Source organism: Hibiscus syriacus, unplaced genomic scaffold (genome assembly GCF_006381635.1).
Source record: "Hibiscus syriacus cultivar Baekdansim isolate YM2019G1 unplaced genomic scaffold, ASM638163v2 tig00004502_pilon, whole genome shotgun sequence".
NCBI lineage: Eukaryota > Viridiplantae > Streptophyta > Magnoliopsida > Malvales > Malvaceae > Hibiscus > Hibiscus syriacus.
In genome coordinates, this window is record NW_024062018.1 from 86,838 (window position 1) to 112,491 (window position 25,654).

General features: G+C 35.6%; 1 protein-coding gene and 1 pseudogene across 1 annotated transcript; both read left to right on the plus strand.

The window, feature by feature from the left end:
- Positions 1–12,136: 12,136 nt before the first annotated feature.
- Positions 12,137–14,632, plus strand: LOC120194849 (annotated as a pseudogene).
- A 667-nt stretch (positions 14,633–15,299) lies between these two features.
- Positions 15,300–24,318, plus strand: LOC120194840 (armadillo repeat-containing protein 8-like). Its single transcript, XM_039197025.1, has 8 exons — positions 15,300–15,755; positions 19,063–19,785; positions 21,414–21,509; positions 21,589–21,672; positions 22,455–22,689; positions 22,783–22,943; positions 23,876–24,154; positions 24,237–24,318. The coding sequence occupies exons 1-8, from the start codon at positions 15,387–15,389 to the stop codon at positions 24,285–24,287; spliced, it is 1,998 nt and encodes a 665-aa protein (XP_039052956.1). The 5' UTR covers positions 15,300–15,386; the 3' UTR covers positions 24,288–24,318.
- The last annotated feature ends 1,336 nt before the right edge of the window (positions 24,319–25,654 follow it).

The window sequence follows — 25,654 nt, forward strand, 5'->3', positions numbered from 1 at the left end:
GGCTTCCCGTTACCCTTCGGTCTTCTTCTCGGTTTAAAGACCTTGGATCGGAATCGAACTCAGAAATCTTCATTGACAGATAGCTTTTGCTTGACTTAAGCTATGCTGTTTGAAAATGGTTGCTTGTCACTAAGGCACGGCTAACCCAGGTCCTCTTCTCGACTTGAAAACCTCGACTGTAACCGGAAAGTAGTGCGATTGATGTGTTATCGAGTTGAATGGAGTCGAACTCGACAATAATCCTTCTTTGAGTTGGATATCCTTCGTCGTGAAGTTTAAATCCAAGTAAGTAGCATTGTTCCAAGTCTAATATCCTCCGTCGTGAAGTTGAAATTGGCTCTGGAACCGGGAAATTGTTTGTTGACAACCAGTCGTCCCTTCGTTGTGAAGTTGAACTTGTGTTGTCTCGAGTCCAATATCCTTCGTTGTGAAGTTGAAATTGAATCTGAATGAAATTTTGTTGACAAGCAGCGGTCCCTTCGTCGTGAAGTTGAACTTGCGTTGTCTGGAATCCAATATCCTTCGTTGTGAAATTGAAATTGGCTCTGAGATTGGGAAGTTGTTGTTGACAAGCAGCGGTCCCTTCGTCGTGAAGTTGAACTTGCATTGTATGGAGTCCAATATCCTTCGTTGTGAAGTTGAAATTGGCTCTGAGATTGGGAAGTTGTTGTTGACAAGCAGCGGTCCCTTCGTCATGAAGTTGAACTTGCGTTGTCTGAAGTCCAATATCCTTTGTTGTGAAGTTGAAATTGGCTCTGAAATTAAGAAGTTGTTGTTGACAAGCAGCGGTCCCTTCGTCGTGAAGTTGAACTTGCGTTGTCTGGAGTCCAATATCCTTCGTTGTGAAGTTGAAATTGGCTCTGAAATTGAGAAGTTGTTGTTGACAGGCAGCGGTCCCTTCGCCGTGAAGTTGAACTTGCGTTGTCTGGAATCCAATATTCTTCGTTGTGAAGTTGAAATTGGCTCTGAAATTGAGAAGTTGTTTGTTGACAACCAGTCGTCCCTTCGTTGTGAAGTTGAACTTGTGTTGTCTCGAGTGCCACGATATCCTCCGTCGTGGAGTTGAAATCGCAGATGGCCCCTTCGTTGTGAAGTTGAGCCTTGACTTGAATATCCTTCGTCGTGAAGTTGAAATCCAAGTATTGTATGTTGCGGGTGGACACAATTCCCTTCGCCGTGAAGTTGAAACCGTGGATACCCCTTTATTGTGAAGTTTGGCTTCGAGCTAGATACCCTTCGTCGTGAAGTTGAAATCCACTCTCGAGCAAATTGTGTCGCTTTGAGTTCAATATCATTCGCCGCGAAGTTGAAATTGACTCTAGCTAAAACCTGAAAAAGTTATGCATATATGTGATGCTATGGATGCAATGCTCTTAGGTGTGCCTAAAATGCATATGCAACATATGTTATCTTGGGGCTCTGGAGAGAAATCTCGATCTCTAGTTGCCTGTCTGGAATCTTGATTCTTGAATCTTCAAATTTTGATCCCTGATCTTGAATTCTTCAAATGTTCAAATTTGATGTGCACATTCTATTTTTGATTTGAGAAATGCTTCTCGACCATCTCAAGTATGTGCCTGAGCTGAGTGTAACGGTTCAGATGATGCTTCAAAAGAAGTTGTCTTGAAAGAGATAGAATTCGTTTCAAGGGAAACGATCTCAAAGATATCTGTTGTTTCATGAGAAACGGTCTCAAGGGAAACAAAATTATGTTTTAAGGGAAATAAATTTGAAGATTTTGTGTTTCAAGAGTAATTGTCTCAAGGGAGACAAAATTTGTTTTAGGGGAAATAAATTCAAAGATTTTGTTTCAAGGGAAACTGTCTCAAGATAGACGAAATTGTTTCAAGAGAAACTGTCTCAAGAGAGACAAAACTTAGTTCCAAAAGAAACTGTCTCAAGGGAGACGAAATTTGTTTCAAAGAAAACATATTCAAATATTTTGTTTCAAGGGAAACTGTCTCAAGAGAGACAAAATTTATTTCAAGGGAAACTGTCTCAAGATAGACGAAATTTGTTTCAAGAGAAACTGTCTCAAGAGAGACAAAATTTGTTTCAAGGGAAACTGTCTCAAGAGAGACAAAACTCTTCTAGTGAAAACGGTCTCAAGCGAGACAAATCTTGTTTTAAGAAAAACAATCATGAGTGAAATAAATCTTCTTTCGAGTAAAACAGTCCCAAGTGAGACAAAGTCTGTTTTAAAAAAGCAATCTCAAGTGAGATAATCATCTGCATTAAATGAGACTGTCTCAAGCGAGACAGAATTTATATTGGAAATGTCGAATATGAAAATGAATGTCGATCTTTCTATCTGTCGAGTTGGTTGAAGTGTAGCTTCTTGCTGCTGAGCTAAGCAACCGACATCAATCTGTAAAGGTGCTTTTGAATCGAGTATCCTTCGTCTTGAAGTCGAACTTGACTCTAAAGCTGTAAAAATTATGTACGTGGAAAGAAAATGATAGATATGACGCTCTAAAATGTATGCATAAGATGCATGTAACATTAATTGGTTATATTTTATCTCCTGAAAAAGGTCTGATAATTCGCATTAGGATGTTGAATCCCCAAAGATGCCTCAATATCCAAAAATGCCCCAATATTTGATGTTGAATCTTCAAAGATACCCCAAATGTTCCTCATTTCTTGCTTCATCATTGATTCTAAGCATGAGCTTTGTGTTTGAGAGTCACATGTCAATTACCAAGATCCACTCTAGAGAGAATGTATTGTTTGAAAAAAAAATGTTTTTCTTTCTCTTTTATTTTCAAAGTCATGAAAATATCAATTAAAAGAGTTTCAAAAAATGTTTAATCTCAAGTTTTAAAAATATTGCCCCTATCACGGTTTTACAATTGAGACGAATCATAAAACTAGAGTTCATCGGATATCAAAGAATTAATTATAATGTTAATCCTTCAATAAATTATAGTTATTTGACAACTGCCAAGATCCAAGCTATCTTTGGGAGATAGTCAAGTAAGGAAAGGATAAAAAGTCTCAGGTTATTGTGTTTGGTCAAAGGTTTGGCATTTGATGCTCAAAGGTTTGGCATTTGATGCTCAAAGGTTTGATGGGATAGTATGCATGCTCCTCTACTGGAAGTGTTCTTCGACTCCCAGTATTCGTGGTCACACTCGGATTGTGCGATGCCTTATCAAGGAATTTGTGTGATCGCCTCAGTTGCACAATTTTTATATTCGAGACGCCTTTTCAGGTTTTCAACTCGAACCCTCCTTTGGTTTCAAGACGCTATTAAGGATGTACGTCTTGAACCCCCCTTTGTTATTTTTCTTTACTATGCATTAATTACATTGTTTTTTGCAAACAAAGATTAATCCTGATGGGTGGGATGAAATCTGAAGATAGTCTCTTCTGTTTAAAAATCCATATATGATTAGAAGGGACTTTTAAGGCACGTAATGTAGGCCAAAGTTCATGGTTATGAAAGAAAAGGATAAATAGGCCCAAACAAGTGTTTCAGGGTGTTGAACCAAGGATCAATTCATTCTGATGCCTTCAATCCTGTCTTGCTCAATTTGGATCTGCTCATATGTGTTTCTCTGGATTTTCTCTGGATGTTCCATGATCTTCGAGTGAAGTGATTCAGAGATTCAAGAATGATTGTGCTTGATCAATCTCATAGTTTGAAGATTGATGTGTCATTTGTCTTTAGGGAATATTTGCATGTGCTTTTTGTTCCTCTTTCTTTTTTATTCTTGTTTTTTTTTCTTTTTTCCTTTTGTTCGTGTTTCTCTTTTTTCTTTGTTTTTCTTTGTTTTTTTCTTTTTGCTTCTTTTCTTTTTTCTTCTTGATTGGATCTTTGCACTTGTCATTTGGTCCACCTCGTGGTATCTCCTTTGGATTGATGTCTTCACTCATGTGAGCAGATTTCTTCTATATTGCCCCCCAGTGTGGAGGGTGATCTTTGGTTTGGGTTGAATCAGAAGAAAAATGCTATAGGCTCAAAAGGGGACACAATGGATATATTTTTTCTCCTGTTGTGAAGGGATAAAGAAAGAAAGCCGTTCATCATTTCATACATGGAAGTCCTCACAAAAGAGGTATCCCCAAGGGGATAGATTTGCAGGATTAATTCTACTCACAAAAGAGGTATCCCCAATTTAGAAGAATACTCCTGTTCAAATGAACAACTCAATGTCTTGGGTTTTAATGGTAAAAAAAAAGGTTAACTTTGAGTCTAAAAAGACAGCGGTGTGATCTTATTGACTCAAAGAAAGGTATGGGTGTATCATAAAGGTAAAGGCAATGTTCAAGAATTTCAAAGGGAGGTAATGTCAAAATTTGGTCTTTTTGATCAAGGTATTTCATTTTGGGGGTTTGAGACAGGATAAGAAAGGTTTAATCTTGTCATATGTCAAAAATCTATAATTCTTGAATAATTAAAAGAATCCTTAATTCATTTAATATTCGAAGAACTAAAGATTAAAATTTGTTCAATTGCTCTACCTTAGAAAGTAGCATAAATTCAATCATTTAACAGATTAAGCGAAAGATCAAAGACGTGTTCAAACAAAACAATCCTCTAAGTGCAAATGGTATATGCCATGCCCCCTTCTTCGGCAAGCGCCTTACAGGTTTCAGAGGAATGTTTGGGGCTTCTTACGTGGTAACAGCTAGCAGCTTCAACATCGTGGTCCTTAGGATATGGGGATTCTTTTCTTAGATCATCCTGGCAAGCTTTGTCCTACAATCAGCTGATCAGGCTCCTACTATTACAATCTTGCTTCCATGTGGTTAAATTCGCTTCATCGAGCCCTTCACGACTTAATTTCATGTTTGTGAAAATGCTTAAAATGTAGATGAAAATGCAAAAAGGCAAAAATGCAAAATGCAAGAATGCATGAAATGTTCGAGGCATTGATCCAGAAAAGTGTCCATTATCATAAATAATCCTTATTCAGACAAAAATGTTTTATCTTGTAAGAGACATAAAAACAATAAAAGGTATGTTCAGACTAAATCTTCTAGACATCCATCCGAGATACTTTCTTCCATGACTCGACTGCTTCTTTGATCATCTTCTTATAATTGTCACCGTGATACATAAACTCTGATATAGATAATCCATATGTTGCTGGGACAAACTGATGTGCCCCATACTGTCTAAGTGCCAACAACAGAGCATACCCAACTGCACCTCAAAGTCCAAATAGGGTCATAGTGTCAGAATTCCCACACTTGAAAAGAACATCACTGAGGAACAACCAGGGGGCTCTCCAGGTAATATCCCGGTCCTGTAGATAAGTGAAGACTTTCATCCATTTCTCTTTTGAAGCGCCTTCATATCCTGTCATGGTGATGAACTCTCTCAAAGGTGAATACGTAGTGTTAAATCTACAGTAGGCAACCCCATTAGTCTTCTAGAAGTGGATGTGAATCCAGACTTGAAGGAACTGAACACATCCAATGAATCTACCTCCGCCAGCTCTTCGACAATGGTTGAGAGACCAAAAGGTCTCGGCTGAGATGGTCAATGATGGGTTGACTCGTTTCGGAAGTTGCTCAAACAGTTCCACCACGGCTGCGTCAATGCATCCTAAAACCTTCGGAAAGATGATCAAGCCATACAGACCTAGTGCAAAAAGGTCTATAGTCTTGCCCGTTACCTTTGTTTCGGAGTCGGTCAGTCACCCATTTTTCATCAACTCCTGCAATCTTAGCCAGTCCGTTCTTGTAAGGCTGACTCTTGATGTGTTTGATGTAGGCTCGCTCCAGTTTAATGCTTTCACAGTGCAATAGTATAGTATACTCCTCGATGGTAGGTACCATGTCCTCCTGGTTAAAAGTGAAGCAACTGTATCCCAGGTTCCAAAATTGAACCAAGACTCTGATTAAGGGCTCATTGGTCTTAACATGAAGCAAAAGTGCAATGTCACCATACCGCTGATTGAACTTCTGTTTCCGATCATTCTTCCAACTATCTCATATGTCTCGAAGTTCTTGCACATTATTCTGTTTTAAACTGATAGAGGCGTAGCTAACTAGCTCTGACACATAGCTTCCTTGAAGACTATCTCCATTTTTCTTCTGAGTCTTCTCGGACCATAGTCGTACCTCGGGGTTTTTAATCTCTTGTATTACAACACCTTTGTCCATGGATTCAGATTATTCGAGTTTTAACAAACATGTTTTAGTGGATCAATGACCTCTTTTATGATGCAAGTGATGAAAATAAAATAAAATAAAATAAAAGAAAGATGAAAAGAGTTAGTGAGGTGAAAAAAATAATAAAAAAGATCATAAAAATGAAAGTCCTACCCCACATGATATCTACCCCACATGCTTATTATTCCTACCCGGACATGATCTCTATCCCGCATGCTAATCTCAAACAAATCCTAACCGCATATTTGTCTAGTTCGCATGCTTTGAACAGAAAGTAAGGCATGAAATAAAATCAAAGCAGCCTAAGGTTTGGAATGAGGTTTTGGGGTGGGCTCTAATTCTCCATCGTCTCCCGGTTTAGGTTCTAAAAAAATGGTACCCGAGTTCTCATTGCCGGTGCCCCTTGGGCTTGCCAGACCCTTAGTCCTAAGCCTATTACAAGCTTGTGTGGACTAAGTTAAACTCGAGAGGACACATTCCCTTATGTCTATGCGGAGAATAAATTCACACGAAGACATAAGGTATATGAATCCCGAATGCTACTTGCTAGGCATATGCGGTGAATAAATTCACACGAATGCGTCGCTTTCACCCCCATTTAAAATGGGTTCAGAGCTCAGGTTTAGAGCTTTAGATGAAAAAAGACTTTAAGGGCTGAAATCATTGAGAAAATGGTTAGTACAACTATTTACTCGAAAAAAATATAATCAAAAGTAAGCAATAAGGATCGAAAGGTTACCTTAAAATTTAAACTTACCCTTTTCGTTAAAAAGACAACTGGAAATTACCTTAGCCTGACTCACTTACCTGTGTCCCCAGCGGAGTCGCCAAGCTGTCGTAACCGTCTTTCGGTTGGGCCCCGGAATTGGGCTTCTACTTGAAAAATGTGATTGGAGTCACCACCGATTATTTATTTAAAAAAATAAATAGGTTAATCGGATACCTTATATCTTACCTGATCTGCGTCTTACCAAAGATATGTCGGATTCGGGAGTCGGTTACGGTCAAGGAATGATTAGCACCCTTGAACCGCCCTTTCGGTACTACGTAATTTCCAGTTGTTTTTAATTAAGAAAATCGAAAGTTAAAATTTAAAGGTAACATATAATCCAAAATTACTTACCTCCGATCAATTTGAAAGAGTACCCTTAAAAAGTCGAGAAACGCGTTAAAGGAAAAGGAAATAAGAGTAAATGAAATAAAGAAAATAGAAGGAAAAAAAATAAAAAAATGATGAAAAACTAAAAGAGGAATAAAACATATAATTATTAAGTGCAAAATAATAATAATGATAATAAGTAGTAAAATAAAAAACGCAATCACACCAAAAAAGTTAAAAAAAAAAAAGTCAAGGTTTGGTGAAGTATAACTGTCGGGAAGGAAAAAGACGATAAGGGGTATGACCATAGTTAATAAATGAGTGTGATGTATCCCTATAATATAGTAAGAATGAATAAACAAAAAAAACATTATGATATAATATATATATATAATAATTATAACAAAAAAAAATAATTTAATAAAAAATAATAATGTATATAATATAAATACATGAAACAAAAAAAATAAGAAGTATAAAATATAAAAATATAATTAAATGTATATATATGCATATGTTTAAAAAGTAAAAATAAAAATAAAATACAATAAAAAATATACATATAATGATAATAATAGTAGCAAAGAGAAATATATTTATATACGTTAATAGTAAAATAATAATAAATTAATAGTTATAAATATATATATATAATAACTTTAAAAAATATTAAAATAATATTAGAAAAATAATTAATATATATATATACTTAATAATACGAATTATCAAAAAGAAATAAATAAAATATGAAAATAATACATAAGGGACCGTCATCTCTGCGCAAACCTCAAAAAAATTGATTTTAAAAGCCTTTCCTTCCCTCGTTTTAAATATCCTAGTATTTTTTTCCAAACGGCCTCGGGGTTGTGTAGATCTAAAAGAAAGTTTCGAACGACAACCCCTTTTCCTCGGCCAAAACTGTTTTGGCTATTTATAGTGCTTGTGGATCCTATCTTTAGGAGTTTAAAACATAGCAAAATTCTATCATATTTTTAGGAGTTGAATCCTAGCATAATTCTATCCTATTTTTTAGAGTTTGAATCCTAATAGGACGAAAAAAGTGTGTTGACAATACCATTTACGTACTTTTTAACAAATTATCTAATTACTTTTACACCTAAACATTTTTCTCTTGTATGTATAATCATTTCACTAATAGTAATACATTATCACATTTTGATACTTTAGAGTTAGAAAAATGATTTGTGGAAGTGCAGCATCAAGTTTTAGATGGCGGCGCTAATAATCCAAGGCGTTGGTGGAATCCTACATGTGCCATTATTTACAAACATTTGAATTCCACGTAACCTACATCCCACTTTTGCTTTTCTATATTTTTCACTACAAATCATCTTCATATCTTATAATCTAAACCTACGTTGACTTGCTTTTCCAGGAATACAAGGAAAGGGAAATAATCGTCATTTTCTTTCTTTTGATGCATTCTTCATTAGAATAAAAGAAACTGAATATTCCTCTCTTCTCCGAGGAAGTATGTATGATTTTATATTAATGGAACAAACTCCTAAAATTTTAAGAGAAACGAAACTAAAAAATATAAAAATATTTAAAAATTTTAGAATCTATCATTATTATTGACTATCGTTTATCACCGTTGTCGGTAACAATTAGAATCTAAAATTTCTAGTTCACCCCTTTTACTCTCATAAACGAGATTATGATGTATGTTTCATTGTAAACTGCCTAGATGTAAAAATTATCTATATAAGTTTATATCGAAATATTTTTCAATGAAACAGACCCATGATTCACGCTCATGAAGTAAAAAAGGGGTGGATTGAAAATTTTGGAGTCCGACTACTAGTGAGAACGAAAACTGATGGTGGTATCGACGGCAACAATGTTAAATAGTAACCGACGACAAGGGGTTTTGATTGAATTCTGAGTCAATTTGATATATTATCTAAAGTTCAAAGGTGACTCACGCTATCAAAATAACGAGACTTAACGACTCAATAATCAAAATATAGTAAATTGATAATATAAGTAAATGTAACATCATTTTTTGAAATTGATGATCAAACTAGATAAAATTGAAACAAATATGAGTAAACTTGTACTTTACCCAAATATAATTTTTTTTTGTAATAGTTGGAGTGATTACAAGGTAGTGTCTAGGGGTGAGCGAAATTCGACTCGTAAAATCGAATTTTTTTCAACTGGACTCAACTCGAAAAAGAAAAGACTTGAATTGACTTCGAGTTGTAATTTCGTAAACTTGACTCGACTCAAAAAAAATTCAAGTTCAAATCAAGTTGTAAAATACAACTCGAATAGTAACTCAAATAACTCGAATAGTAACTCAAATAACTCAAAATTTCTAGTAATTAGTGGATTGATTTCCAAGTTTGAGTCGAGTCCCTTAACTCTATATGATATATGTATATCACATTTGAAAAAAATATGAATAAATATATATATGTATTGTATATGGTTATAAAAAACCATTTAAATTGAAATCAAATAATATCATAATATTATAAATATTTACAATTAAATTTAAATTGAAACTTGAAAATTCAACTCGAATCGAAAAAATTTCAAGTCAAGTTCAAATTATAAATTAAGACTCGTCAACTCGAATAACTCAAATTTTTTTGACTCAACTCAATTCAATCGAATACTCACCCCTAGTATCTGTTCAGAATCTTTCTTAACCATTGACAATACACACATGACACACCCACAAACACAACTGCTTGAGCCCATAACGTCTAAGGAGAACAATACTTCTTTTAAGTATTAAGGCCACTTAATAGATAAAAAGATATTATCATTATTATCATCAAGTGACCTAATTACATCATATATAATGAGACGCTCTACACATTAGAATAACACTACATATCACGATTCCCACACCATGTTCCAAGTCAAGATCTTTTCATTACAATAAATGAGACCCCATCATACCTACTAAAGCTTTTGCCCAATGAGAGGAGAAACCCTCCATTAGTAGTGGCTCTTACCATCATCTCACGTTGTGAACTTTCATCGTCCATCACCCTCAATTTTTATGCATCCACACTAATTAAACTTTATAAAACCTATTCATAATCTCCACTTCTTAATCCAATTATTGTTGCACCCTATGTGGTTTCCACTTCCTTCACGCTCTGGGATTTATTGTATTGTCAAGTAAACATATGGTGCTTCAAGTAAAGTGGATAGTTTAAGCTCAGATTATTTATTAATCAAGTTCGTGGTAAGTTATAAAAAAATCCTAAAAATTTTAAGTGATATCAGTTCTTGCATTTCCTTGTAAAAATTTGAATAAAGGGTAAGAGAAAATAATAAAAATAGAGATGATCGCCTTTAAGATTACGTGATCTTTTAAAATAAGGAGAAGACAATGTGATTGTAAAAGAAGTAGTGAAGGTCAGTTTTGGTCTATTACGGAATCTTGGTTTGAAAAAATAAATTAGAAAGAAAGAGATGTCATCTATCATTGAATTTAATCGTGCACTAAATGGTAGTTGAATAGACTTCCCCTATGCCCATATGGCAGTGATGATTTTTAACCTTTACATAAATAATTATGTACAATTTCAATAAATATTTGAGTCGTTGAATATTCTAACATTGATAATATATATATATATATATATATATATGATTAATCTTGGGTGATTACAAGATAATATTTGTTTATAAATTTTTAACTAATTGTCTAATTGAAAATTAATGCCACGCATCTTACAAACACAACTGCTCGAACTTGAGATCTCTAAGGATATTTTTATATATTAAAGATTAAATTTATTTATTATATTTTTTAAAAATTATGTAAAATTTACAAAAATATTAATAACATAATTAATTATTATAAATTATTGAAATAAAATATTCTTTTTTGTAAATCTCGGTTCACTTAATTTTAACGTTAAGAGACTTAATAAATTGTTGTACATATATTTTTTTATATAAGATAAAAACACAAAAGTTCTTATATTTATGTAATATCACTATTAATTTATTAAATAGTTATAATAAATAAAATGATATAGTATATACTATTATGGAGTTAGAATTGTGTAAGAAGTTATATTAGATATAATTTACCACTTTACTTATACTATTTTTGTCACACATTTATTTCGTACCTATTTCTATGCTCACGATTATCTCACTTTCCAATGCACAACACGTCGCACTAAACCAGAAACAAACAAGGAGCATAAAGGAAAAGGATTCTTGCATGTGTCAGCATAATTTGACATGATCTTATCACTTGTAATAATAATTTGTTCTTTAATAATGGGTTTTCACTAATTCCCTGCATGAAACAGTGGGACACTTGCCCACTGTAGAGGATTCTAATGCAAATGGGTGTTACTTTCTTCTTGAACCCGATACTGCCACTTAAAGGATTTCTAGTATTCTAATTCTTTCCAAGACTCGTGTCTCCTTCTCCACCAGAAGAAACGCATCCTTCTACACTTAGTTGTTAAAGCTTTTTACGTCTCTTTTTTCCTGTTTTAAGTGACACTGACGATCATTAGATGTTTCTTCCGAATGTTAACTCAGTAGGTGGTGGGTTGAGGAACACATTTTAGGTGATAGAATCAGGAGGCTGAATGGCTGAGGGACTCAGTCCTACAAAAAAGATGACCGGAGAAGATGAACTACATCAATCTAGTGTTAAGATGAGATTTCCCATTTTCATTTTTTCAATGATGTCAGGCAGGTTTCCCAGAACTTGCTTTGCATGCGTTTATAATCGAACTTATTGAAACAAGTGTTGTTTTTTGATTGGGTCCTTTGTTTTGCTTCAGTGATTAACAATGGTGTTAAAGACTTGAAAACTTTTAAATTCTTTCGCTTATGTAAACTGTAAAGTTTCTCTTAACAGATATAACTAAGGATTAATATGTGATATTCTGCAATTATATGATCAGACATGTTTTTAAACTCGACGAGCTCGGATCGGAGATAGCACAGCGCTGGCTTTGACAGCTGACCCTATTGCTTCTCTTGTTGACACTGCATTCATTGGCCAAATAGGTATTTTGTTCATTCTTTACGTCTCCAAATCGCCTGCCGTTTCTTTACGGTTTATCTTCTGGTTCATGTAGGTGCTGTGGAACTCGCTGCTGTAGGAGTTTCTATTGCCTTGTTCAATCAAGTGTCGAGAGTTGCGATATTCCCACTCGTTAGTGTCACAACATCGTTTGTGGCCGAGGAAGATACGATCGGAAGAGTGAGCTCTGAAGCACGAGAAAGTGATTACATGGAGACAGGTTCATGTGTAGATACAGAAAACAATGAGCTAATACCGCGAAAAGATATGATTGCAGTCTGTGGTCTGATCAGTTTCATTTAGAAGTTTGAACATGTGAACCTTAAGTAATTCTCTGGTGTTCTGATCCTTTAGATGACGGTCCATACCGGGTGAAAACACATGGAAGTAGTTTTGATGTTGATAAATTTGAACCCGAAAGAAGGCATATCCCATCAGCTTCATCAGCACTGGTTATTGGTGGCATCCTCGGTCTCCTCCAAGCCATATTTCTGATTTCCGGAGCCAAACCTCTATTGAACTTCATGGGAATCGGTTCAGTAAGTACTCAGATTAAGACAACAAGAACAATCTCTTGAACCTCTGTTTTTGTTCAATGTCTTAATATTGGTGACAATGGATTTGTGGATTTTGTGCAGGACTCGCCCATGCTAAACCCTGCATAACAGTACTTGACATTAAGGTCACTAGGTGCTCCTGCCGTTCTTCTCTCGTTAGCCATGCAAGCCGTCTTTCGAGGATTTAAAGACACTAAAACTCCTTTATACGCCACCGGTATATGCTATCAATAGAGTTTCCGATATCATCTCGATCTTCTTTTAACACATCTACTGACTATTTTAAAGGGTTCACTTCCTGAACTTAGTTGCAGGAGATGTAGCAAACATTATTTTGGACCCAATATTTATGTTCGTTTTCCGTCTGGGCGTCAGTGGTGCAACCATTGCTCATGTGATATCTCAGTAAGTTACATCCGAATCGTCGTTGACCAATAGGTTTATCATGCCATATATAGATATTCAATTGCCTGTTAATGTCTATGGTAAATTATAGGTACCTAATGTCAGTAATACTCTTGTGGAAGCTAATGAGCCAAGTTGACCTCTTACCCCCTAGTTTAAGGCATCTACATTTTGGTAGATTTCTGAAGAACGGTAATTTTAATTTCACTTCTATCAGGTCTCAAACGTCAATATTGTTCTCGATTCAGAGAATTTTTATACTTTGAGTCTATCAAATTTCCATCCCTTAATGTTTATGTGTATGAATTCAGGTCTCCTATTGTTAATACGAGTTATGGCTGTTACATTCTGTATCACCCTGTCTGCATCGATGGCTGCTAGGCTGGGATCGACATCCATGGCTGCATTTCAAGTATGATTGCAGGTTTGGTTAGCGACTTCTCTTCTTGCCGATGGGTTGGCAGTAGCTGGACAGGTAATAACAACTGCTTTTATATTTTAATTTGACTGCATCCGTGCTGCTCTTCTGCCTTTTTGGACCAACTACTTTCTTGTACTTTCAGGCAATACTCGCAAGTTCGTTTGCGAAAAAAGACTATGAGAAGGCGACAACCACCGTATCTCGAGTATTGCAGTTAGGATTGGTTCTAGGGTTGATACTTGCTGTCGTTCTGGGTGGAGGACTGAGTTTCGGAGCAAAACTATTTACGAAAGATGCCGATGTCCTCTGCCTCAGTGGTACAGGCATTCCAGTAAGTACTATAAACAAATTTCCTCCTTTTCTAACCAGAAATATCATCCGGAATCGGGAACTAATGTTCGTTAAATCTCGGTTTTTGTTCAGTTTGTTGCTGCAACTCAGCTCATCAATTCATTAGCATTTGTTTTTGATGGTGTCAACTTTGGAGCATCTGACTTTGCATATTCTGCCTTCTCCTTGGCAAGTCTATTATCAACTCTATTCAAATACACATGAAAACTTGCTTTAAAGACACTGATGGAAGAATTTGTTGATTTTTTAACAGGTTCTTGTAGCAATTGTCAGCATTATATGTTTATGTTTTCTCTCCTCCAGTCATTGATTCATCGGACTCTGGATTGCTTTGACGATATACATGAGTCTTCGAGCCTTGGCTGGATTTTGGAGGTAAATTTTCCATTCAGTATGAAGATGATCATGTAATTAACACTTCACACTCACATCCGAGCTCGAGTAATATACGAAGAGTTTGAACTGAAAACTATATATGGTGCACTTGCAGGATAGGGACAGGAAGAGGGCCTTGGAAGTTTCTCGGGCGCTGAATGTGGTTTGACGAGCTAACTTCCTGTCCAAGTCTTGCTCTGTATCTGATGTTCTGATTATTAAGAAATGTTGAGAATTCTTTGAAAGCACGTAAAGCCAAAGGGCTCCCAAATCTGTATATTACCATGTCTGATAAAGCATAAAACTTCAATAAATAACAAATTCACTTGAACTAAGTCTGATAAAATTTTACCATAAAATTCCATCATGTATAATTAATGTAATGTCAAAGGTCGACAGATTGTAATTCATCCATCCGATCATTTCGGGGCACATGATGTTGTAACTGCACAACCCAGTGAAGCTTCATCATCAACTCAGCAACGTGATCTAGAAGTGTCCCCCGAGTGCGACCAGATTCAGCCAAACGAATCGCGTTGATGGCCTCCAAGCCGTCTAGATCCATAATAACTTAAGACAAATATTTGGCGACGTAAAAAATTTGACAAATAAATATCTTTTTTAAGAAAAATAAAATTCAAAGTCAATTTAGATTTAATAATAGTAATACGAAAATGAGTATTTACCCCACGCTCGTAAAATTTTAATGTTTTTTGAGATATATAGGAAGAGGAAAAGAAGTTCAAAATACATTGTTAAAAATGTAAAACTCAAATATAGTATTGGTATTCACAAGCATATGTGAAAAACTAATGGTGGTCGTACTGTTGAGGAAAATGAAATCTCAAATTGTTGCTAAAAATAAAAAGAAAATGGAAAGATTGGTTGAAATCTTGTTTAAGTTAAAACCTTAACAAGATTAAAAAAACACAATACTCCAAAACATTTCGTTTCTCCTTTAATTTTATATTACATAATTCCGTGGGGCTCGCCACCGCCACTTCCACCGTCATGCCAAGCGCCCCCACCGTCAACAAGCACCGGCCGAGCGAGCTCCTCTCGCGGTTGGCCTCCGCCGACCCTGAGGTCAAGGTCAGGGCCCTTCGTGAGCTTAAAAACCAAATAATCGGGAATCGTACCAAGAAGCTTTCCTTCCTCAAGCTCGGTGCCGTACCCTCCGTCGCCGGCATCCTAGCCGATACAATCGATGAAGTCACCGAAAATAACAACTGCAACAACAACATTACTAATAACATTCTGGTACAGTCAGCCACTGCTCTCGGTAGCTTTTCTTGTGGCTTCGATGCCGGAGTTCAAGCGGCGCTTGACGCGGGTGCCTTCCCCAATCTGTTGCGGCTTCTGGCAAATCCTAATGAGAAGGTGATTATTTTCTACCTTTCTTAATTTTAAGTAGTAAAGTTTTACACGTAAATTTGAAATTGATGGAACAAAAAGGAGAATACTAGATTTCAAAAAATTGAAGCTGTGGATAGTTTTATTTTGTTCCTCTTTAATTGATCCATAATATTTAATATATATTAGTTTGTTTCCAGTTAATTTTTTTTTAAACTTGGTTGTAGTCCATAGAAAAGAAGTTTGCTTCTTGTGTAACTTGACATCAATTCCATATGGAGAAAATTTAGAAACAACGAAAAGAGGGAGGAGAAATTGGAATTTATATCAATGTCCTAAACGGAATATGCGTATTTAGGTTATGTTCCTAAATGCGGTGATTGCTCTGTTAACCCATTTAAGATGCTAACGTCTCTGCCATATATCTTTATTCTATTTCAATATGTTGTTTCTTTGAAGGTATCAGAAAGGATGGGAAATAGTAAGCTGTAATGGGGATGAGCTCTTATTTTATAAGGAAAAAAATGATTGTGCGTTAAAATATTTCATACAATAACCAATCACTGGGAGATATTAGAGCTATTATAGTATTATTTGTCTTGGAAATAAGTTTCTAGCATTCTTTGTCAATTTGATAAAAAAAAAATTATTGTTAGTTTGTTTTGACAGACAAGATTAAGATAAATTGCATAAGAGAAAGAAAGAAATCACTATATTCGATTGTTAGAAAGGAGGCTGCTCTGTTTATGTACTATTAACTCTAACTGTCTACTCAACTCAGCCAAGTCATCTAAATTCTGAATGTTGTGATGTCTTATAGGGTAATCATTTTTTTTCTTTGTCAATTCCAATTCGTATAGAACCGAATCTGTTGTTATTGTCTCCGTTAAAACCTTTTTGCTGTCTAGTGTGATTCACCCATCTTAAACAATATAGGAAACTATTTCATTGATTGATTGGTTACTAATGTCGAGTAAGGTGAGAGTTCCGGTTGGGAAAAACTGTGTCACTGTGATCATTTTCAACATTCCAGAGAGTTTTCATTACAAAGGTCTTTGGTTATTTTTCGATAAATATGGCGAGGTCGTGGATTCTTTCATCCCCAATAAAAGAAGCAAGGGAGGAAGTAGGTTTGGTTTTGTTCGTTTCACCAGACTGGAGGACGCGAGGAAGGCTATCAACTGTGTTGATAGATCTTGGATTCAAGGCAACAAAATTAGAGTATTCATGGCGAGATATCTTCCTCGTGATGTTTTCTGGAGGAAGAAGTTCTCTGGTCCTTATTCAGTCGAGGGAAACACTGTAAGGAAGGATGTTAGTCACACGGTGGCTCCCATTGCTGGTTCTGTTGACGACAGTAAATTCTCAACTCTCAAAGACAGCTTGTTAGGATGGTGTAGATTTTTTATTAAGTGGGTAGAGTCGTCTTCATTTGAAGAGGCAGTCGTATCCCCGTTATCCAAGGTGAGGGAGCTCGTTGGTGCCTTTCCAGTTAAGTTTCCTGAGCTGGAAGAGGGTTCTGAAGAAGCTGGAAGATCCATTCACTCTTCGAAGGTGCAGTCGGCCGTGAGGTGTTCTGAGAATGAAGAAAAAAATTTCTGTTGTTTGGGGACTAGTGCTAGAGGCAGCCTCCTGTCGGGTGAGGGTGTGGAGGACAGGAACATAGGAGAGGTTTTGATGATGGGTCCGAGGAGTGACTTTGGGGGTCAGAGGATGGTTCTTTCCCAAATGGAGGGAGTGGGGGAACACAAGACATTGCTGGTGCATGCGGAGAGAGAAGCAGTGGATGTCTTTAAGGACACTTGTTTGCCTGCACGTGGTTTTGTGGAGAGTAAGGATTTTTTAATTAATTCTCCCATCCAGGATGGTCTCTTAGTGTCAAAGGAATTGGAAGATGTGAGCCAAAAGGATAAAGTGGATCTGTTGGTTCACGTGGAGAGGGATAATGAAGTTGTCTTTAGGAAAAATAGTGAGTCTGCATGTGCTTTTGTAGGCTCAAAGGATTATTTTAATGATTTCCCCATGTTGGATGGTCAGGTTGAGATAAGGGAGGTGGAGGAAGGGATTCACGAGGGCTGTTCTTACAACTACGCATTCGTAAATCCAAAGGGTATCGCAAGGCAGTACATGAGACCTAAGGTGGGTTCTAGCAACAAATTTAGATCTAAACAATTTTTTCAAGGGAATTTTACAGCTCCTAAAAGAAAGTATAGGGGTTCCCGAAGCAAGAGCCATCAGAGTAAGGTGCATTGGGAGGATGAGGTGTCTGTTTTTGATGGCAGATTCACTTATGAATCTGATTTTCCAGCATTGGGGCAGTCTCAACAGAAGGATACGTTCAATTCCTTGCCTTTTGGGAAAGATTTGGGTTGTGAGTCTAATGGCGCAGTAGTGTATCTATTGTCGGAAGACGATGGCGGGGGAAGGAGTAGAAGGTTTAGGTGATCTACACCATGCTTGTTGTCTGGAGCTGGTAGTTTGGATGGTCTTTAACCAACAAGACGTGGTGATGTGGTGGATAGGCGGCTATATGCGTGTTTTTTTTGTTTTCTTATCATGTGAAAGCTCCGTGGCCTTTGAGTTAGAAGTTGGCTTTTATGGTTTTAGTCAGCTGTCACCCTTGGCTTTTTTCTGGTTGTTTTGTTTGATTGAGTGTCTATTGGGCCTCGTTTAGGTTTTTTGTTTGGCCAGTCTTTTTTTAGACTGATGTTGCTGCTTTGTTGGATTAGGCTGGTTCTGGTAGGATTGTTGGTGGCTGTTTTTGGTGTTTTGTTCTTATTGGGGGTGGCTCCCTGGTTGTATCGTGTTCTTTCTATGGTTAATAAAATCTTAAGGCACTCTTTTCCTCCTTCCGCTGATTAAGGAGCTTCTCTATAAGCTCCTTTAATCATGAAAGAAGTTTTTAACGAGGCCTGCAATTCCTATAAAAAAAAAAACAATATAGGAAACTAGTTTAATTTTCTTAACCATTGTTTGGTAGGTCACACATTGGAGTACTCATTAGTCTGTTTTATGTTTATTTGTTTATTTTCTCTCAATGAAAAGTTAACTCTTGGTACGCTCAGAAAATATTCCATAACTCTAAGGTGCTCCCCATAAAGTCTTCATTTCTGAAAGCATCACTGCTCCTAGGGTGGTGGTGGGTGATCGGTTCTTGCTCTTTTCAATGTCAGATATGAGACTTTCAGAAAGATTCTTTTACCTTTTTACCATTTCCAATAATATACTTATGCATGCACATATAAGGGAAGGACTCTAGTTTTAGACTTTCCTTGAGTTTTCTATTCCTTTTTCTACACATCTTAGTAACTTATATCACTTTCCTTTTCTTCAGGTGGTAGATGCTGGTGCCCGTGCCCTTAGAATGATCTATAAATCAAAATTGGCACCAAAGTATGATTTCCTTCAACAGAAAAATATGGAGTTCCTTATTTCACTACTCAATAGCGAGAAGGAAAATGTTAGTGGACTTGGTGCAAGCATAATAACTCGCTCTTGTGAGACAAATGTAGAGCAGAAGGCATTGTTTGATGCTGGTATTCTAAGGAAGCTGAATAGTCTTCTTGAAGGTGGTTCTTTAAGTCAGAGAGATGCTAGTTTAGAGTCTTTAGCCACAGTATTTAGGAATAATCCTGAAGTTATTTCAAAATTTGCCGGACCTGAAATTGGGAGACCTTTGAGTTCTATAATTGATTTAGCAAAGGATAGGTACCCCCGAACAAGATTGCTAGCTTGCATGTGCTTGATTGATATAAGAAATGCCTCTCCCCACTTCTTGCAAGATATAGGGATCAAAACTAAAATAGTACATATTTTACTTGAGCTTCTTGATGACCCTGGTCAAGTTGGAGATGAGGCTCCTTTTGCTTTCTCCGCTTTAATTGCACGAAAGGAGGATCTTCAAAAACTGGCTCTTGAGGTCAATGCTATTGATAATCTACATCACCACTTACAAAAAGGCTCATTGCATTCCAGACGTTTTGAGGGAATTTTGCTTGCACTAGCTGATATGTGCTCAAAGTTGGAGAGTTGCAGGTCCAAATTCCTCTCATTGAAGGTATGTTTTTGTTTTCCTGGAATACATTAGCTTGGTTCATCTAATTGCTTTTTGTTGCATGTTTACCTTTTGATTTTCACATATCTGGAAAATAACTATACTCGCTGAATCTGTTTTGTTTGGTTTCAAAACAGTAGAATCTACAACGTTAGGATATATGCTTTGAGAAATGAGATAGATGATGGATTCTATTAAATGCTCAAATGACTAGTAAGCTTAGACAAACAAAACCTTAGACATGATATTGCACAGTGGAACATAAAGAAAAAAATAAACGAAATCCTCCAATGGTCATACTTTCAATATTTGGCATGAGTAAAACAATTGATAATACCATGTGATAAAGAAATAAAGAATCATACTTGATTGAGATTTCTTAATCTTATGATAGACCAAACGAAGTCAAGACTTGGAGCCACCCAAGTTTTTGGCCTCCAATGGTATCCAACACACATCGACAAAGCCCAAGCCTTCTTCAAAGAAGGATCAAGAACAAGTGCTAGCAAGTTTTTTTTTTAACAAACAAAAGCTAAGATTCTCTCAGAAACACTTTGGCATTTAAACTGTTTTGCATTTCCTTGAAACGTGTTTTGGCACTTAAAAAAACCCAATCAACCAAATCCTAGCAACCTTAAAGACATGTTTGAATGCTAAAAACTTGATTTTATGGTTTTTTCTACAAGGAGAAACATTTTCAAACCAAAATTGATGACAAGCATACTGAAAATTATGCACTTATGTTCTTTGGAGAAGAATACACCAAAATCCATCCAAAACAAACCAAAAACACGTTTCAACAACTCTTTGTATTTTGCAATCATGATTAAATCAAATTATGCACTTATTTTGCTATTACACAGTATCTCTATATTTCAATTTATGAGATTGGTAGCTTACTTTACATGTACGGAGGCTTAACGTGTACAGGTCTTTGAGTATAGTCAATGCTATCTTTTGACAATGCAGTGATCTGGAATAACTTTAGAACATGATTTTTATGCATATGGATATCTAATTATAACTCTCTTAAATTTCTATGCAAGGCATGTTCCAAGAGTTTCATCCAATTAGTACTTAACAACTCTTTATTTTGTTTATCTTGATGAAGGAGACCCTTTAATCACATATTTTCTAAGTGATTCATATGCATTATAGCTAGTATATCTTTTTCAATCGAATTTACTCTTGGGCATACTCTAACATAACAATGTCGCTAGCATCATTGCTGAGTGGATCACTTGGCACTACGCTGGGACGACAAAAGTAACATCAAAGTTTCAAAACAGTAGTTACTGCAATTTGACAAAATATTTATCCCTAGAAGTCTTGGATTTGTACCTGAGATGCAGATCTTGCCTCCCAATCAGACAAATTTTATGATTTTTTTTCTATTTTTTGGTTATTATATACTGGTCCATTTAAAGTTATAAATTAGATTTCAAAACTTTTCAGCATGTCTGTTGTGTACCCTTGAAGCAAATGTCATGGTAATTTTTTTTAGAGGCATTCTTCTCTCATGCATGTTTCTGTATATTCTTTTAAGGCACTCTCTCAATCAAATCTTATTGGATATTCCTTTTTTGTGTGTCTCTAACTACATTGAAGTTTCTGATATTCTCATAATATAGGTGTTGAATTTGGTAGCAGATGCACTAACTGATTGTAATGCTGGTGTTCGCACTGCAGCTTGTGTATGTTTGAAAAATGTCACTCGGTCAATCAAGGTTGGTGATGTGATCACAATTGTGCAGTATATTTTTTTAACTTTTATATGCAAATATAGCTGATGCAATGCCGATACAGAATTTGAGTGCAGGTTATTTTATGAATGAAATTATTGTGATTCCGTTGGTTCAACTTTTCCTTGACCCTTCGACTTCTGTCCAGGTAATAAACGGTTGAAGGGGCATTATAATTGGTAGTTAATACATGTGTTGTATGGTCTAAAACCAAAAGGGAAAGAACCTGCAGAAATTACACATTTCAACATTTCAGTTGTCATCGGATTTCAAGCAAATTTTGCTTTCCTAATTTCTTTCCTAATATCTATGGCTCTGACACTCTGAGTTGACTACAGTTAAATATAAAACATATAATTGGAAAAAATGTGTTAGGTCAACTTAATTCTGGAAAAAAGATTTTGGTTTTAATCTAATTTCACAAAACTATATTGGGATTCGAAAGAATTTATTACATTTATTTTTTTCTGTTTTTTTTTTAGTTTGGTTTTATCTGGTTCAGTGACCAGTTTTGGTATTAATGAACAAGGGCTTTAGGTGGTAGGAGAAATCAGAAAGACCTGATACTTTTCCTTTATCCTTTGCTAGATGTACCTGTATGGGTTGTTTCTCTTTTCACCACTTTTCAATAAAAAATTATTGAGATGCAATTTGGTATCACCTCAACTTAATATTATTGTGGTATTGTAAATTTGGAAGCTGCAATCTTTTGACCTGAAATACTAGTTCAACCACTGCTGTATGCCTATATTCAGCTTTTATATCAACTTAAGATTAATCATTAAGAACCACATTGTGGTGATTAACTTTTATATTGACCGTACAACAATTTTTTGTCTAATATTTCATGCTAATCCACTTTGTTCCACCAGATCTCATAGCTTATAAATTGGGTTGATGTTAATGTCCATTAAATCTTTTTATTTCCAGGTTGCCGCACTGGGCGCCGTTAGCAACATAGTGGTTGATTTTAGAACTCGTAAATCTGTTTTTGTACAATGCGGAGGGATGAAACAGCTGGTTCAGTTAACAAAGTCTATGGAATCAGCTGTCAGGTCAAATGCTTTGTGGGCTTTGAAGAATTTTGTATTCCAAGCAGACAAGAGGTTGAAAGAAGGTGTTTTCTCTGAGCTCACTGCATCATTGTTATCAAGCCTTATCTGTGGTAATAATATTTACAATTCTTCATTTGCTTTCTAGTTTATGTGTTGACACAATTTCAAATCAAGATGCTTCTTAATATACATATACATTGCAGACCCGGAGCCTTCTGTACAAGAGCAAGCTTTGGCCCTTGTTCGTAATCTAGTTGATGGATGTATAAACTTAATTGAGTTTGTGTTTGCTGAAGATGGCCTTATATTAGGGGCCATTGGAAGACAGTTACAATGTGCTTCAAAAGCTGAGATAGGGATACAGGTTTGGATTCAAGGAAAATAACGTGTTAGGGTGCAGTTACTATTTAACATTATATATTTCAATTGTTCAAAATTGCTTTGATATTGGATTGAAGGTCTCACATCTTTACTTATCCCCCCAAAAGAGAAAAAGTCACATCTTTTCATTCATTTTTTCCTTTGTAACCAATAGAGATTTCTCTATGTGTAACCTAAGATATTAGTACACATCTAATCATGCCCTTTTCATTTGATCAGTTCACTTATATTCTACTTCAATATATTGAAGCAAACATTTTGTTTTGGAAATATAATTGTGACTACTTTTTGCACAAACTGTTTAACAAATGTTCATCCGTATCTGGAATGAAGATGCCATATTTGATTGTTTTGCACTCATAACCAGTTGGAAGTTCTCTTAGTCTCGCTCAAGATCTTACAACCTTTAACTTTTTCCCCTTTCATCAAAGTATTTATTGTATTTTGTTTTTTTTAAATTCATGGAGAAGTTGCCATTCGAGGAGAAATTTTGCAGACTTGATAGTTGGCTAGTTGCATTTCACAAGTTGCCTGAAGTTCTCTTGATATTATTTTATGTTTAATGATGCAAAGCTCATTTTGTTAAGGCATACATGTAGAGTATATTATGAATTAGCATACAAGCTGATAAATATCATATAGGAATTCACTATATATATTAGTTTTCATGTACTTGTTTTTGTCTATTGAAGTATAATGCTTGTGCACTTAAATAAGCTGTACAACTATGATTATTTGAGCAACAACCATTGATATTTTTGCTAGTATCTTTCAAGGATTTTATTTGGTTTCCATATGCAGTCATAAGGATTTAGATGTCATAGAAACATATATTGACAATTGAAAAACACCATGATTTTATAATGTTATTGTTATTTTCTCTTTTTAGCTTACTTTGAACTATTTGCCCTGTAGGGAATGTATGCACTGTGCAATGTGGCAAGTGGGAATGAGTTTCACAAGGAAGCAGTAATCCAACAACTCTTTACACAGATGGGTAACAAGAATCAATCTTTTGTGATTAAGTTTTTGCAGAGTAAGGATAGCCAGCTACGCACAGCAACTATCTGGACAATTGTGAATCTTACTTGTCCATCAAGTCCTGGTGCACCTGGTCGGCTTGAAAAACTGAGCAATGCTGGGATAACTTCTCAGATAAAGAATATGGTTAATGATCCTTGTGTTGATGTTAAGGTCATTAACATTTTATCTTTTGAATATGTTTTTTGTTGGCTTCACTTTTCTGGTTAACCTAATAGAAATATTTGTGGTACAGCTCCGCGTGAGAACAGTGTTAGAGCAATCTATGGCTTTCGGGGACAATTAAATATGTCCATGTTTATCCATTACACGGAATAAGAAAAAGCAAAGAGATTTTGAAGCTGTTAGTTTTGTCTTTGCAGCTTTTCTTTTGTAAGATATTATCAAGGCTTTCTCCTGTGGCTTGTAACAAATTGGTGAGTTTTTGGTTCATTTTTAATTGCTTTGATTGAAAATGGTCATTATGGTTGGACTTTGAAAGTGCTTCATCATAAAACACTAAGTGGGTTCAGGTTTATAACTAATCAAATTGGCAAAGTTCCTATTTAGATTAACAATTGAACAAAATTATTAAATATATCTCTGATGACATGTTATAATTGGATTTACAAATGAAGTCATTCACTAATGGCTAACAATTCCTGTTTGCAATGCTTTTATTTTGCAGGCACAACACATTGCTTTCAGTTACTGCTTTTTTCTCAGTTGAAGCAGTGCGGGAAGCTGTTATCAGTCAGTTTTTTTTTTACATTAAATAGGCATTTAAGGATTCATACGTTTTGGGTTGATAATTCCCTTTGTATCAATTGAGCATTGTACATGTAATAGTGTACCATGAGAAGTTGTAGATATAATATTTCCCGTCAAACTAGTGTATCACTTTCATGAAGAAAGCTTTGTTGTTCTCTATTTCTACCGCTAAAGTATGTTTCCTTTTAATTTAAGAATGCTGTCATTTGGCTAAACTGTTACACTTTTGATATTTGAAGTCTTTTACTTTTGGGGGATAAAGTACTCTGTTGAAGTTTTTCGTTATCATATAATCATGTAGCTTTTTATGCATCTTTATTGTTAGAAAAATGGGAGTTTATCCTTTGGTAGTGGTAAATGAGGTAACAATAATTGTAGGCTATTTGGAATCAATTTAGTTGAACAGTAAAGTGAGTCGATTGTGTATTTGAATGCTGGACTTGAGTTCAGATGTTTAATCGAGTTCTTTTGAAGGATATAGACAATCTTCACATTAATCATTGGTATATGAAAAAAAACATCCAATAACTTCATCAATAATGTGTTGTCCTTTCCTACGTTATATCTAAAATGAAAAGCTTTGTGAAAGTAACACCAAATATTTGAATGATATAGAGAACGTTAACCATGTTTCAGAGTTGTCTGCTGTAATTGTCAAGGTTAAGAAGAATACCAAGATCAATTTCAACTCTAGGGACAGAAGCAAACCTTGGGCAATTCTTCTCCTTTGTTATTCTGCAGCCCTTGCTTCAACAGAGGACAGTCTTCAATTCTTAAAACAGAGAGGGATTCAGGCAGCCCTGGACCGGACATGGATTGAAGGTGAGGGCATCTACAGATTTCAAGTTTTTTAATAAGGGAGTGCTTCCTTTCAGGCAGTGATTTTAGCTCTGCACGGTCAGA